The following is a 16,541-nucleotide window of genomic DNA, read 5'->3' as shown; positions in this document are numbered from 1 at the left end:
AGCATCTGTTTATACTTGAACTGCAATGGCCTTGCCTGCTGCTCAAGAACTTGGGTTTTCTGCTTGTATTACACACTTGCAAACTGTGTAGGATAAAATGATGGAAAGAAGCAACAGCACTTTGTTCTTGCTGTTTTAAGCCTTTAACTGACTATTTTGTTCTTCCATCTCGTGACTACTGTGACAGGAGGCAGGGAATTATCTGAGTGTTAACTGGCATTGATAAAACTGCCAGGCTGATTCTCAAGCAGAAATATGAGGCTTTTTTTTCCATCTCAATATTTGGAGAATTAATCATATTGTATTGTTCATGGCAGTTGTTCTTAATTTAGGAGGTTGGAACTGGTGTATTTCTTTTTATCCAACAAATCAAGATAGCTAATAGACTGCATGTACACGATAATAATAATAATATAGGATATATAAAAAATGCAATTCCGAAAATTCTGGTTTGGATTAGTCTTGAAGGAATGAAAACAGGAAAAGAAAATCTTTGCACACTCACATAAAGATAAGTTTTTAAAAGCAATTAAGTTTAAAATTTGAGGGTTACTAATTGTTTTTTCAATAAGCTTAGCATCAGCAAATGTCTGATGTTCCCTTGCTATTAGAGTCACCTTGATACAGCATCAATGTAAAATGATGTGTTGTTATGGGGCACTATGATACTTCACAATAGTTTGATGTAAGTGTGGACATGCAGCCTTTCAAAACCAGTGCAGTGGCTTACACAAAAGCTGTGGAAGCTTTCCTAAAGCACTTGGATTTTACCAGGTATCTAAAGGATTATGCAGATAGAGAGGGACTGAGTTTTAAAGAAATCACTTTGCAGAAAGGATTTAAAAGTATTTTGATCTGTGGATTTTTTTCTACAGAACTATGTTTCCATGGGGAGATCTTTGTGCTCACTGTCTTTCCCCAGGCTACGCGTAGACCAACTGATGCGAACACAATTCTAATAATATCTAGAAAGGCCATATCCAGCTCTTTTATAAACAGATGCAGCAATTTTGATCTCACTGGAGTTCAGTCAATGGCATGCTGGCTTTTTGTTCATCTTCAAAGACTGAATCTGATAGTAAATCTGCTTCTGTTCATCTTTCCATATCTCCTTGTCATATTATATTGTTTCAGCAATTTGTACATAGTGATTAATAAGGTATTGAAAATTAAATTTAAACACTAGATGCTGGCTTCCTTTGCATTGGACCATCCCTCTGAATGCTAGAAAAAGACACGGTGAAGCCAGGCTTCAGGCTTCTAAAGAGGGGGACAAGCTGGTGTTCAGGAGTCATTTTACTAAATGAATCATGTTTTATCTTTTGTGATTTTCTGTTACTAGCCATGAAGGATGCTGTTTGTCGTCTTTTTTTTTTTTTTTTATAGAAAACTCTCTATTCACTACTAATAGTTCCCCATTATTTTCACCAGCTGTTTTATCTGCTTGGAGCAACAATCCTAACAGAATTTCAGGGTTATCTTCTTGTCAAGCTGTACTCTTTAATTTTCAAGTGCTGTATGTACAACAAACAAGAGAAGATATATGTTGCCTGGATGAACTGTGGTGTTTATTATATCATCTTACGGTCCTTACCAGTATTAGTAATAGGATTAAATCAGTCTTAATTATAAAATTTAAATGTATTTGCATAGAAAAGTTAACAAAGCGTTCACTGTAAAAATGCTTTAAAAATATCTCACATGAATTCTCTAATGCTTGCTGGTTATTTGTTAATGTCATTACCTTTGCCACTTTTGTAATTATCAATCTAGTTGCCAAGTTAAGCCAAACCATGTGGTTACTTGAAAACTAGAATTACAAATCATTTGTAGTACAGACTATGTGGCACGCATTGAAATCAAATTCTTAATTAATTTTATGAACATTACTATGACAACGGAATACTGTGATTTTGGCTTTCCTTTGTTATTTCTAATCTTTGGAGTTAATCTTCGTATTTTTATCTGGTGAGGAAGAAACGAGGAAATTTCTCTCATCCTTATAACCCAGAGATGGAAGACACAGAGTTTAAATCAGAACTGTCTTGCCACATATCTGTGTGCATTAGATATGAATTTGGCCTAGTCTGGCAACCTGACAGAAACAACCGTGTGTGACGAACGTGCCGCAGAACAGAAATAGAAACCCATCCCAACATGCACAGAGCACAGCTGTATTCTCTGCCTTGTATCCTGACTGGGCGGATTGCAGGAACAGTACTTTAGAAACTGCATTATTCAGGCTGATCAAAACTTCACTGATCTCTGAAGCAGATAACACAAACAAGCAGTCCTGTAAACTCAGCTCACATCTGCAGAGGAAAGTCTAAACAAGCCCAAGCTGGGAGGTGCTCCAGGACAGCCTTTACTACTGTAAACTAAGAGCAACTATTTCTTCAGACTCTACCCAGGTGAATCTCCCATGTTACAGCTTCAGGCTTTCTCCCTACCTTCCTCTAAAATGGATTTATTTTTTTCTCTACTTATACATTCCCCTGTATTTCTACTATGGATGGAGATTATATCCACAGATGCCAATGAACTTGTGATTCTAGCTCAGATGCTAAAATCTGTTAACTACCATCAACATCCTTGAGAGTTGGCTTCTATGAATATCCTAAATTCCCAAACGATGTGCTTGATAGCCCTGTTCCCAGACTGTTTGTGTAAAGGGAGTTTCTAAAACAGTGCAAAGCAGAATTCAGTTTGAAAAAGGAACACTTACCTTCTAGAAATAACTTCTGCAGAGTGACAGATTTCTGTAGTTGGAGTGATTCAAGGCCATTCCTGATTTTAAATAATTTATGAGACCATAGGCTTAGAGAACTGCCAAAAATGAACCCTAGAGGGAAGTATAGGTTAATTAGAAATACTCTGACCCATGCTAGAGAAAAACAGATCTGAAGACATAGGCAATTAATAGACAATCTGTTTGGTATTGATAGACAATAGTTTGGGCATCGAGAATATTTATAAAGAACTGGAATACATAAATACAAGAAACCTCTTCCAGATTGGCTTTACTTTAAGGTGTACTTTGAGACCTCTCAGGGAAATTATGCTTGAGAGAAGACTCCAGTGAGCTCAGTACTCTAGCAGCTTATGAGATGCCCTTTTTGTCCTTGAAATGCTGGTTTTGAAGTGTCGGCAGCCTGGTGGAGATAGGCATAACAAAAGCCTGTGTTTCAAAGTAAAAAACCAAGCATTTTTAATACATATTAAATCACACATTTTAGTAGAAGCGTTCTCTAACTATTGGAACAAACTGCATAGAGAATGGGTGGATTATTAGAAGCTTTAATATAAAACCTGCCTGCCTTTAGAAAGCATATAGCATATTATAAAATAATGCTAGAATAACATTCTATGGCTTGGGTTATACAGGAGATCAAACTAGGTAAGTGTTCCTATAGTGCTATTCAAACTTGTTGCATGTTAGGCATGGTGACATACCTATAACAGAGCCTAGAAAGGTTCAAATTACATGCTCCCCTAGCTTCAGAAGTCTCCACAGACATATTGAAAGTGAATGCCATAAAAGAATTCTGTTCAGCAGGAAGGATATGAATTACTAATTAATTATAACCTTTCATTTCTTATCAGCAGATCTGCAGTGGAAGTCTGGGCATATGGCAGAGAGTCTAACAAATATGCCCCGTCACTCCCTCTACATCATAATTGGGGCTCTCTGCGTAGCCTTTGTCCTGATGCTGATCATCTTGATTGTGGGAATATGTCGCATCAGCCGCATTGAATATCAAGGCTCTTCCAGGCCAGCCTATGAAGAATTTTACAACTGTAGAAGCATTGACAGTGAATTCAGTAATGCAATTGCTTCAATCCGACATGCCAGGTTTGTTCTGGGAATGGTAATTTAACAGAAATCTGTTATGATTTGTAATTTCAGTCCATCTAACTGCTGTTGGCAGAGAACAGGCTGCTTCACCATGAAGAGACTGGATCACCAGTGTTGCTCATTGTTCTTTTTTGATCCCTATTCTGTTCTTATCTGAAGTGTGATAATCCAGCACAACTCCTTAAAAAAGGAGGGAGTTATTCTGAATTGATTTACTGTAACTTGTGAAGAGGGACAGATGCAGAGTTCTTAGCCTGTAAGATTTTCTCTTTGGAATATATATACTCTTTTACTGATACACACAAGTAACGATTAGATAGCAAAGTCATGTTGATTTTTGTGACTAATTTGACAGATTATTTAGTGAGACTCTCTTAAAAACACTCATTTCTGTGCTCCTGTTTGCCTCAGAATTAAGATCTTTCTTACTTACTTTCCCAGAGATTAGTAATCTTTGACTTTTAATTTTAATGGAGCATTTGCAAGCCAGGGCATTGGGTGTTGGAATAATACGAAAGCAGGACTGAAAGGGATTCAAGAGCTCAAGTGTAAGCCATTGCACTGACATAGCATTAATTATAACTAACTCTCTGCAAACATTTGTGTTTAAAAGCCTCCAAAGGAGTTGAATAGAATTAGAAAGGGCTTTCTAAAATCCAGCTTAGATGTTCTTTGCTATGAATTAGGGTGCTTCTTTCTTACTGCTCTTCAGGTTGTCATACAAATAATTTATTGCTGTTCCCTTTATAGTAATCATGGACATCAAGTGGTCTGTGTATGTCCCTTTTTTATAATAAAAACAATCAGAGCAAAACAACCCTTTCCTTCCCTAGACTAAACTAACCCATTCTTTCAGTGTCTCTTCCTGGATCATGCCAACTTCTTTATTGTATCCTTGGAACACACTCCAGTTTATCTTTCTCTTTTTTTGAAGTGTGGTCCCCAGCTGGAAATAGTTATCCAGCTGGAGGTTTACCTGTACCAAATGAATGGAGTACTCACCTCCTCTGTCTTATTTATGGTATTGCTGTTCATACATCTGAAAATGAAACCTACTTGCTTTTTTTTTTCTTTGACATCTTATGTGCATTAACTAGTGACTGATGGTTCTTGGAGACACGGTTTAGTGCTAGAGTTAGGTTGTGTTTGGACTCGATGATCTTGAGGGTCTCTTCCAACCAAAATGATTTTATGATTCTATGATATAATTTTGAGACCTATTAAACCAAGATCCTTTGTGTCATTTTCGTTCTAGCCAGTATTGTTTCGTCTGTATTTGACAACTCTCTTAATAGGGTAGAACTTTCATTTTTATTGTTTCTTTTTCCCATTTCTTCAATTTGTCAAGATGGCTTCAAAATCCAGCAAGAGCATTCATGTATGTTGCCATTAAAATGCTTTCAAAAAAATCGAGTGAGACACAATCCTGTGCACTGACATGGAGAAATGCATGGATATTGGTTGGTGATTGCTGGCAATTCATTTTCTGAATACTCCAGTTCTGTTTCAGTGCAAATTAAATAGATAGATTTGTACCACCAGTGAAGTTGTCAAAGTTACCTGAAATGAATGAGGAGTTTCCACAAACTCAGTTAATTGCATCACAACTTTGGGCACTAGCTCTTTAAACTGTTTCAACTAGATTTACAATAAAACATTTGTTTGTTGTCAAAAGATATTAGACAGTGAATGTTTTAAAAGGAAAGATGTGTATAGGCTATTTAACATAGCAATAAAATCCGTGTTCTTTTAACTCCTCCATTGAAGTCTCCTTTGCCACTTAGCCTTACATCTCTTCCAGGAGGAGCTCAGCATCTCCACACCATACACACCCTGAGAACTCCTTTTGCTTTAGTAGTGTAGTGGGAGAGGAGGGAGTTGCTTTATGGGCCATGAAAAGCTTTATAATTTTTTATTGTTTGGCCTTTAGAGTGTCTGCTGTTATGTACTACACATCTCCAAGGGTGGACAGCAAGGTGCAAAGTGATACTGTTAGTCTTTCAAATTAAACACCTCCCTCCTACTACTACAGCAGTGATGAATGTGTCAGTCCTGTGCAGTTACTATTCACTGAAGTGGTACTTTGCATTTCCCTGAGGCCTGGGACTGGTCTCCTGGGGAACAGTGTGAAACACGTGGGTTTTCTTGGTTATTTCTTAAAGCAAATTGGGCAGCTTTTTATCTAAGGGTACCAAGGCAAAGTGTAACAGCAAGGTAGGATATTTTTAATGTGAATTTTCCCTGTGTTTTACAGTTTCACCAGCAGGTAATGAAAATGGTAAAAGATTTCTGGTATGAAACCTTTCAAATCATGGAGCTGGGCTAGTTTAGGTCTTTATTGCTACTGTCTGGATTACTCTGAAGGCAGAAGTTTAGAAAAACAAGTTTTCTTCAGGGTTAAATGGCCTTCAAAGAAATTCTTAGACTGGGATAAATACATGATGATTTTTCAGATCCATATCATGCAGTTAAAAATTACATTATTGGAACTTGCCAGTAAAGGGTCTCCCTATCTTGGGAAATGTCTTTCTACTTAATGCAAATGAAAATAAATGTTTTCATTGCAAATAATTCTCTGTGCCTCTCAGAGAATGGATGCCTTATAAAAATCCAAGATAGAGCTGCCAAGTCAGGTAATTCACAGAGGTTTACTCTGAAGATCATTGTGTTTATTTTGGTTTCAGGAAGACAAAAACCACTGGTTGGGCCATTTCAATCCTGGAAATGGAGCACAACTTTTATAGTTATTTTTGCATAAACTCTTATATCTGCATATTAAAAATTCCAAGTTCTGAATTTTCGGAATTGCTGTATTTAAGAGGCCTGCTGTCAAATAATAGACTCTTAGCATTTTCTGAAAATCATTCTCTTTCCCAGTTAGATACTGAAATTTATTAGTAATTTTGGAAAATTGAAGCCTAAGGAAAACTGAGAAGATCATTTTCTTTAAATGTAAGATTTATGTTGAAGTCGGTAGGTGTCCAGGGAGTGTGGATGCCTGTTGCATAGTCAGTAAATTATGTTAAAATTACGTGTTCATGTTTCTCAGCAGGTCTCTTCTTAATAGTTTTTTTATAATTTGATCTTTGCTAATCAAGGTACTTGCTGTAAGAGAAAATGAATGTGCTCAAGGATCATTACTAATAAATGTCTACTTCTAGTGAATGTTCTTAGGGTTAGCAGATCAAAACTAAATAGTTTTCTGACAAGGTGAAGCACAGCTCTCTGTAGTATTCATTATGCAGAGAGTAAATAAATACTTCTTTTATTTTAAAGCCTACACATTTTAAAGCCAGAAGAGAACACTGTAAAGAAATAGTTGACCACTGGCTACTGCAGCCATAAGACTTCATTGAATTGAAACCAGAATGTGTTGTTGAAATGAACTGGATTGTTCACTTCAGAAAGACATTCACACTGAATTAAAGTATCTGCTTATGGAGACTGTAGACTTTTTGTGTGTCTAGATACCATTAACAGTAGACTTCATGCACTACTTACATTGCAGTTTCTTTCATTTCAACTTTCATGTGCTGGCTCTTGTTCTGTCTGTGTTGAAGAGTCTGGTTCATTGGACTCTGATTAAACCATCTTGTCACAGCAGGGTAAGCTTCTCTCCATTGCACATTCTCCCAACTCCTGGGTTTGAGTCAGTTTTGTTAGACTGCCAAGTCCTAAGCTTCCTGAATCTGATGAGCTTCAGTGCAGGCTCTTTTCTTACCATTTCCCGACATAGGTTCCAGTGATGAGTTTCAGACAGCTACCTCTTTGTGAAAGTGCGATCACATGTACAAGTACTCGGTCCTCATTGAACATGTCAATTGCTTATGTATGTCCTTTGTCAGAGTCTCAGCTTTGTGGGAACTCCAGGGTTATAGTTCTATTACACTTAGATATGCAAACTTCCACTTGAATACATGGCCTTTTCTCTGAATAATGCAGAGGAAATTAATCTTCTCATTCTCCTCCTTTGGAGGCAAAAATAATCCCTTCCTCCTGTGGGTAGATTTTTTGGTTTTGTGTTTTTTGTTGTTGTTGTTTTGGGGTTTGTTTTTTTTGTTTGTTTTTTGTTTTTCTTTTTAAATAAAAAATCTGGTTTCTCCCTTTTCCTTCTCTTGTTTAAGCTCTATTTGTGGACTCCTTATATCAGTTGCTGTTTCTGAACAGAGTGGCAACTCGTGGATTCTTTCTTCAGCTTCTGGGAAAGCTCTGAACTCCAACCTATCCCACAGAAGTTGCAGGATACCATTTCCTTGGGGTTCAGCTGTCCAATATTCTCAAAAGTCTTCTACTTGAATGGAATTGTTGAGGTTAAGGACTCTCTGTGGTTAGCCATCTTCTGAAATGTCCTTCCAAGGAAGTGGAGGATCAACCCCATTCCTTATGTGAAGTAGAATTAGCAGTCTCTGTCACATATAGACATATATACACCCATGCACTCATGGAGCTTCCTGTGCCAAGAAGAATTCCTACATTGAATATATACTATCCCCAAAATTGTCACGGAACCATTGACCTCTCTTTATCAAGTTACACAGATAGCTCTTATTCAGTGTTTCATAGCAAAACATATTTTTCTAATTCTCATGTCATTTACTTTGTCATGATCCCTATGCCACTGGTAAGTATCTCTGATATACGCACTGGAACAGTCCACTCGTGAATGGACACATCAGTGCTAAATGTAGAGGCCATAGCATTTCCCTAGTCCTTCTGATACACTCTGTTTACCAATCTAAGCACATAATTGTTCATCAGACAGAGTATGGCATTAAAGCAAATGTTAAACTGATTATCCATCATGTCCCTCCAGTCTTTTTCCAGACTCGGTGCTTCACAGGATTGAGATTTCCCCACATGGTACATACTCTATGTCAGATGTGTTATCTCGTATTTGGTTGTACTGGAAGAAGCCTTTATTCATTTGTTTCTATATGCTTTCATTACACTCCGTAGCAGGGACCTGCATCTTTTCACTATTTATTACCCCTTGAATCATCTCTTGCAGATTCTATTAGTAATTGGTTGATGTTTTCTGTTATGTCATCAATTAAACAATAAAATAGCATCCTTGTGCAATTCTACCAGATACACACCCATTGAACTAAGACTTTGTATTTAACAATTCTGTTGTGAGACCTCTGAGGTTTGTGTTAACTCTGTTTAGTGTTACGAGCAGGAATGGGGTTCCGAACTGCCTGATCAAAGCAATGCGGTCTACCAGCTTGATGGCTCAGCCAGGCCACAAACAACTAGCACATGTGCTGTGGTCTTTTCTCAGCATTTTCTAATTAGGGGCACATGTCAACCCTGACCTACACAAGAGAACAGATTTTTGTACTGCTTCACTGTGTGCAACAAACCATATGTTCTCTATCTGTCACAAAGGGCAAAATCTGACTTAAATCACTGGAGAATGTTCATCATCATTTGTATCTATGCAAAGCTCTATTTCCTCACTTGAGAGTGATGGTGAAAAAGGGTCATTCAGAATCCATTGGTGCCTCTGAGCCAGTAAGATGCCATGACTTTATTCCTTCATCCAACTCTTGGAATTTTATCTCATATACAGAAAATCAAGTTTATCCATCATGACACTGATGAGCGAATGTAGCCTGTCTGTATTTATTAAAGTAAAATACAGAAGAAAGCAGACATTCATGCATGGAAATGTATCTAGCATGGCCTTATTGACAGCTGATGTACTTTGAAAAATGAAATTTCCACTATATAGATAGTAATGTTTCTAGCCATTTTAGTTTTGTCAACAATTCTAGAACACTGAAAACAGCCAAGAATTAAATTGGAACAGTCAGGAAGTTGCATGAAAGTCTTGGAAGGAAATCAGTTTAATTTTGGTTTGCTCTAAATATTGTTCACAAAAATCTTAATTTTCTTTATCTCACCTTCCAGTGTGCACAATTTAAATTAATATAGACTTTGTATGGTACATAAGAAATCGATAAAAAGAATCTTAGGATGAACCACTACATAAATGTCTTTCTGCTTCTGTGTTAATATTGTCGCTGAATCAGGTTCATAAGGAAAGCAGATTTGACCCTTTTTTGCCCCATTTTCCTGCGATCCTTTTTGTTATTTAAAGCTCCTGCAGTTCTGTTCAGAACACTTTAGTAATTTTTCCACTTTCAAGTTGCATTTGTAGCCTCATTTTTGTATCTTAATAAATGATCAGAAGGGTGATAGACTGCCTATGTAGTGCAAAGGTGCCTAAAGCTCTGCATGTCCCAGCACTGGGGCCACCATGACACAACCACAGCAGGTCTCTGCACAGGCAGGTACAACCTGGTTCTTCACGGGGTTGGTTGCCCAGGAGGAGCAAGCTGTTGATATGATTCTGTGGGTTGTGAACCAGATTTGCCAGATTCCTATGTTTATGTGGCATTGCAAGATGCTAACTGGCATTGTTTTTGCCAGTGTAGCAAATAGCATGCAGCATGTTGATGATTTAAATGTACTTCTGAAGTGTGGATGTCAGGTGAGCAAAGACTTCAGGTTCATTTTTTTAAATGCTTTGTCTACAGCTTGCAACTCAATTCAGTGCATATCTGTTGCATTTCCAGATGCAAATGTGACATAGATGTATGTTATGTATGTTGTGATGTGGGGTTTTTTTGTAAATATACATGATGTGACATTAGTGTTGGTTGTTAGAGCAGGCTCTAAAATAAAATTCTGGCCTCACTGAAATGGTATTTGTTTCACTCTTGCCTTCCACAGTCTTCCCGTATTTTGATACTGTAGGATTCCACAGCAAAATTCCTGTAGTCTTTGATATGAGATCTGTTTCCTGTTTGCAAGAAGATTTTTTTTAATTTGATACATATATTTCGAAAGTTACAGTTCAGATATTTAAACTTCTGTACTTCTGGCATGTTGCAATACAATTTAGAGTTTATCTAGGTTCTTTGGCTCTGTTTCTGACAGCATACAATAACTCAGTGGGTTGCTGCTGTTAACTCATTCATACTTCTGTTTGTCACCAAAAGCTTTCTTTTGTTTCCAGGTTTGGCAAGAAATCCCGACCTGCAATGTACGACGCAACCCCCATTGCTTATGAAGATTACAGCCCAGATGACAAACCTTTGGTTACACTGATTAAGACAAAAGATTTGTAACCTAGTGTATCTTTTTTGGATTATTTTTCAAGAGGATGGGCTACTAACCTAATTTAAATATTTTTAAGAAGAAAGCATAAGTAATTTAAACCATTAGATGCTTCAAAATTTTCTGTAGAATATTTAAGAACTAATTTTCTGCAGCTTTTAGTTTGAAGAGATATTTTAAAACAGGATTTGTGAACTTCATGAATTACATTTTAATGTTCCTTAAGCTCTATAAACTATAAGCTTATGATAGTGTGTGCTTTTTTCTTGGTAGACACTATTACTAAACCCAGGTGAGTTTCTTGTGGTTGTTACAGAACAGAAAACAATAATCAATGAGGAGTTCTTTATGACATGTCAGTGCCAGCTTTCTCAGTAGAGGTAGGAAAAATGTGAAGCATAATATGATATATAATATAACCATTAATTAAAAAAAGTCTAAAATGTTTGTGTTGTGAAAAAGAAACTAGTAAAAATTATTATTCCTAATCTGAATGAATTAGCTTTTGCCTTATTCCATGCATGGATAGATAACCTATTTCTCCATTATTTCCTGAAAATTGTTGAAACATACTCTTGAGTTGATGTTTGACATTTTTGTAATAGTATTCAGGCTAGGCCTTGTATAATTAAAGTGCCTCTTGAGGCAAAGTGAGGGCATTATCCTTTAAACATTGAAATCAATGAGAGAACTTCCATTGACTTCAGTGGGCAGGGGATTGGATCCTACAATTGGACTGAATCTATATTTTTCTTTAAAGGTTAAAGTTTTTTATATTGTGAGCAAACTGAGCATATGGTTTGAGATGTTTGTTTCCTAAAGGTTGTTGGTGTACAATATCGTTTCATGAATTATTGTGTATTTCTCATAGTGCTTCTTATTTAGGATCAGTATGGGTTTTTTGTGGCTGTATTTGATTGCTTATGGGCTTCTTAAAATTCTTGCTTATTTCAGAAAACATTGAATAAATGTTATCAAGTGAAGATTGCAGCTGTTTCTTCTGTTTTTCTTCATTTGAAAGTGCAATGTTTTCTAAAAATTTGAAAGGACTTGAGGATACAAATAATGCTGAAAGAAGATATTCCAGCAGTTAATTTGAATAGGAAAAAATGGGCTTTGTTATCAAGGTAACATTTCAAAAATGAGACAAATACATCACTGGAGTACAGATGCTGTCCTGCAGTCCGGGCCATACGAATCACACCCTGTTCTGAGTGGATCTGACTGCAAATCTGGGCTCTAAGTTGTAGCAAGAGTAAGGTTTTGTCACAGAACAACCTGTTGACATAAGTAGGCTTGATCTGACATTGTGTCTCAGAGAGGCCTGCCATTGGGGAAACCAAGGCTGCATCATATAGAGGGAAGTTGCTGCAGCTACCTATAAATCCTGCTGTGTGGTGCTGTACTAGGTCCAGTCAGCACTAAAGACCTAAGCTCTGGTTGACCTCTTAATGTTGAGGAATCTTGGAATGCATCCAAAATCTTCATATTTCATATAAATAACATTTCCAGACAGAAAAAAAAAAAAAATATGTCCCCAGGAAAACACAAACTTCTCATCACCCTTATGAGAGAACAGCCGTTGTCTCAGGCAGCTCTTCCCTTTCCTTGCTGCTACTGACATCTCCAGACCTCAGGTCAGCCGCTAAAGACAAATGTAATGAGGAATTGTAAAGATAAGAAAGCTGCCACTGGTTTCACTGTCTTGTTTAGGTGGGCAGCATGCATCTGATATATTACTTTCAATTTTGAATTTCATTATTATTACTACTTCTGCTTACAGTCATAGCAATTGAATTACTTTCTACATCTTGGACAATTAGTGCTGATAAGAAGCAAATTATTGTAAATCAAGCTGTTAATGTTGCTAAAATGTAAATGTTGTTGTGAGGTTACATTCTAGCTCATAATTTAAAAAAAAAAATGAGAGTATATGCAGCAGATACAGGCCAAATTCAAAATGTTGTAAATGAAAGCAAATGAAAACATCTTTTAGCAGAACTGGAACTGTTACCTGTTAAAGAGAAGCACTATTCAAAGAGTTTCTTATGGTTAGGAATGGCTGGATGGTGAATGTGCACATTAGTAATACCATGCTGTGTCTGAATTATGGAAATGCCAAATGCATCTCAGAAATCCAGATTACCGTTCCTGACCTCCTGTACCTGCTACCATGAACTTTCAGTGATGTTGGACCAAGACAATAATTACTGGTAAGAGACCTAAAAAGCTAAATTCAAGGCTCCCTTTCATTCTTCAGATACAGTTTTCTATGACAAAGGTGGTGCATTTGCATCTGGTGGCTGCCAGAGTAGCTTTGTTTCATTGGTACAGTTTTCTGCTGCTGCTTTACTCCAGGTATGGAAACTTTTGTTTATGGTGACTTCCAAATGGCTTTCAGGAATGTTTTAAGAACTTCGTAGAAAGAAGGGCTGGGAAGAAGCTATACCCTATGCCAGGGGTGTCAAACTCATTCTCACCAGGATGGGTGAAGTTACATTTATACAGTCCTAAAATTACATTCAACTCTTTGAAGGCAACTGCAAGGCTGATGTTGCCCCAGATAAAAATGAGTCTGACACCCTTGCCCTATGCCATTTTTTGTAACTTCGTGGAACAAGAACAAATATATTGGTGTTATAATTGATTTGTTAATGAGATAGAAAAGAAATACTCATACTTCAAAATTTTCAGCCTTTCCAGTGGGAAAATATTGATTTATCTTTGAAGATCTGAAAATCTATATAAAGCACGGGAACAGCAACTCTGTTGTTCTAGGGAACATACATATTCATAGTCCATATTGTACAAGAGAGATGTTGCAATGAGCAGCAGCCCTTCTGCATACAAATCACACCTTGGTAGTGATTCTAGACCATCCTATATTTTTCTCAAGTGACTGACCTGAAAGATAAGTAATTTCTGAGGAGCTATTTTCCTGTCAGCTTGCAGCCTCTAGCTTCTGTAAATCATCCTGTGCTTCTTGTGAATTGTGCTTTGAAAATTACTTTTGCTCCTTCCAATTTATTTTATTGGACTCTAAAGGCACGTTATGCATGCACTATGCCTGTGTCCATGCACTTCTGAGATACTTGTGAGGCAATGTGCTGCCTGCCAGACAGAGCAGCCCTCAGACCTGGAGGGAACAAACCCATCCTAAGCAGCTCTGAAGCTACTAGAACAAGTCAGTTACTGTCTTTATACACCAGATCATGTCTTTCTCATGATGTATATGAATGCAGACAAAGGACACTGGTTATTCCATATCCCATTCCCAAACCAGAGTGGGGGTTGTTCTGTATGGGGAGCAAATATAGATATATAGCAAATACCACCTGCAGAAAGAGGTGATTATATATTCTCTTCTCCCTGGCAATGGGCTAACAGGCTTCAGCTCCTCCTGCAGATGGGGACAAGTCTCCAGGCTTGTAATTAACCTCCAGTACTTGTGCACTTCAGCAGCATGGACACCTATTCTTGCGTGCTTCTTGGGGTGAAGTGAAACATGCAGTTACAGCTCAGAGTTGTGATACATGTGCTGAGAGAAAAATGTAATGATTTACATGAATTCTGGATGGGATCAGTCCAAAATGATGAAGATGGCGTCCCTGTCCATGTGGTTGGACTAATTGCAGTATGATATAAATGCAAGTCCCAAGAGAACAGTTGAACACAACAGCTAGAAAATACATGTTGACTAAAAACATACGAATTATTCTCATTAAAACCTACAGATGCAACCCTAACTTTAGCTGAGAAAAACCAGACCATTGCCCCAGCTTCAGCTGCTCTTTGCATCTCATCCCTAGCAGGTGCTTTGGGCATTCACATGCCACCCGTGTGGGCTTCAGAGGTGACACATAGCTGAAGCCTTGGTCCCTCACCAAGACCAATTTTCAGTAGCAGACCTTGTACTTGGGAAGGCACTGGATCTTGATCCACCTTAAGCTCCAACAAACTTCATCTTCTTCCAAATACCTGGTGAAAACCAGTGTTGTTGAGGGGCACAGGTAGCTCGTGAAGGAGGCAGGGTTTCTCAACTATAAGGGAGGCTGTGCCCCCATCTGAGGGCTCATTGCTGTGTGCTGTGTTGTGGTGTGCTGCTCCTTGGGTGGGGATGCCTGGCCTTTCTACTGCTGCAGGAGGCTGCTGAGCACAGAGCCGTCCGTCTGCCTTGGAGATCCATTTCAAAAACCGCTGGCGTGTCCCTGTGCAGTGGCAGCGCAGGCTGAGCAGGCGGCAGCAGAAGTGCTGCTGTGCACCCACGCTGCGAGCAGGTAGCGGCATGGCCATTGCTCCTGTCACTGCCACCAGCCTCTTGTTTCTTGCCCTCCCGCTATTCAGTGAAGCAGAGGATGAAAGGCCTGGAAAGATGGACCTGACCCAGCTGAGCCCTGGATACGCAGCCAGGGAAAGCCTGCAGGACCTCTGTTCTCAGCTGACCCTGTTAGCATATGAATCAAATGGTGGGCTTGGAAGGAGCCCAACAGCCAGGGGCAGTGGGGAGAGCTCAGGAAAGGCTCAGGTGGCTTATGAGTAATTAGAAGGAGACCTGAGGCACCTCCTGCCATGATTAACCGTGTGTGTTGTCAGTCCAGGCTGGGTAAAATCCTGCACCAAAACCATTGGTCTGATTTTGCTGTTACTCCCTCCACTGCAAACGTAGTCAACTGGTACACTGGTGTAAAGGAAATGGGAACTGAAGAGTTTTCAGCTCACTAAAATGTATCTTCAAATGGCAAAAGTCTCTGTTGGATTAATCCCTTTGAAAATAATGGGAGTTTGAAGATGGTATTTGTGACGTATTTGGGGAAACTGTTTTGCTGTCTTTCTGCATCTAAAAATATAAAAAATCTGACCATAGTTGTATGGCACTTCAGTAAACATCATTGCTTAGTTCAGTGAAGTCTCATGTGGTGAAACTTCAATCACAGCATTGATATTTTCATCCTATCTCAGCTTCATATCTAGAAACATCTTGGCTTTTCTCCAGCAGGGCTTTGTTGACAAATGTCTGAGCAGATATGATATTCATGAAGATATATAGTTTCTCTTTTGATAGCAATAGACACCTGATGAGGAATGAATTCAACACCCCTGAATATGATTCTCTGTGTCGATGGCTGAGAGGAATTAAACAGCCCCTCCTCACTTGTGTTGCCAGAGTTATGCTTACAGAGAGCTCCTTTTCCCTTTCATGTGGCTAAGTCCTTCTGTCAAAAATTTCTCTGAGATTCCTTTCTCATTTTGCCCACAACTGCTCAGCTTTTGCAGAGCAAACTGGCACACTACAGTGGACATAGCCGTACTCTGTCCTTACAGCTGAGCAAATCCAGCCCATCTGCCCTTCAGCTGCCTCCAGCCTGGTTTCTGTGTGAGCTGTTGGCTGCATGAGCCTCCAGGCCCTCCACTGTATACCCAAACCTTCTCTATTGATCTGCTGGCTACCATGAGAGAGATGCACCAGGTCATGGTTATGGCTTTCAGGCACCTTTTATAACAAAAAAGTGAGTGTGAGGGATTGTTTATTTCTTGGAGTCTATTACTCCTGTGAAATGCT

The 16,541-nt window shown here is 38.5% G+C and overlaps 2 protein-coding genes across 4 annotated transcripts in view; one reads left to right on the top strand and one right to left on the bottom strand.

Moving 5' to 3' along the window:
* The window catches only part of DNER (delta/notch like EGF repeat containing), a 113,921-nt gene extending 101,957 nt beyond the window's left edge, over window positions 1-11,964 (top strand). For 2 of the 3 annotated variants that reach the window (XM_071812504.1, XM_065845097.2), the window contains 2 exons: window positions 3,604-3,853; window positions 10,881-11,964. In XM_071812504.1, the coding sequence (XP_071668605.1) occupies window positions 3,604-3,853; window positions 10,881-10,992 (362 nt within the window). In that variant the 3' untranslated portion in view covers window positions 10,993-11,964. The remainder of the gene's footprint in view (window positions 1-3,603; window positions 3,854-10,880) is intronic. The other variant, XM_065845098.2, reaches the window with a different exon arrangement.
* The window catches only part of RASA2 (RAS p21 protein activator 2), a 423,219-nt gene that overhangs the window by 343,132 nt on the left and 63,546 nt on the right, over window positions 1-16,541 (bottom strand). The window lies entirely within an intron of this gene.

The sequence above is a fragment of the Patagioenas fasciata genome, chromosome 9, assembly GCF_037038585.1.
Source record: "Patagioenas fasciata isolate bPatFas1 chromosome 9, bPatFas1.hap1, whole genome shotgun sequence".
In the NCBI taxonomy this organism is placed as follows: Eukaryota; Metazoa; Chordata; class Aves; order Columbiformes; family Columbidae; genus Patagioenas; species Patagioenas fasciata.
Note: the sequence above shows the minus strand (reverse complement) of the source record. Positions and strands in the feature narration are given on the sequence as shown.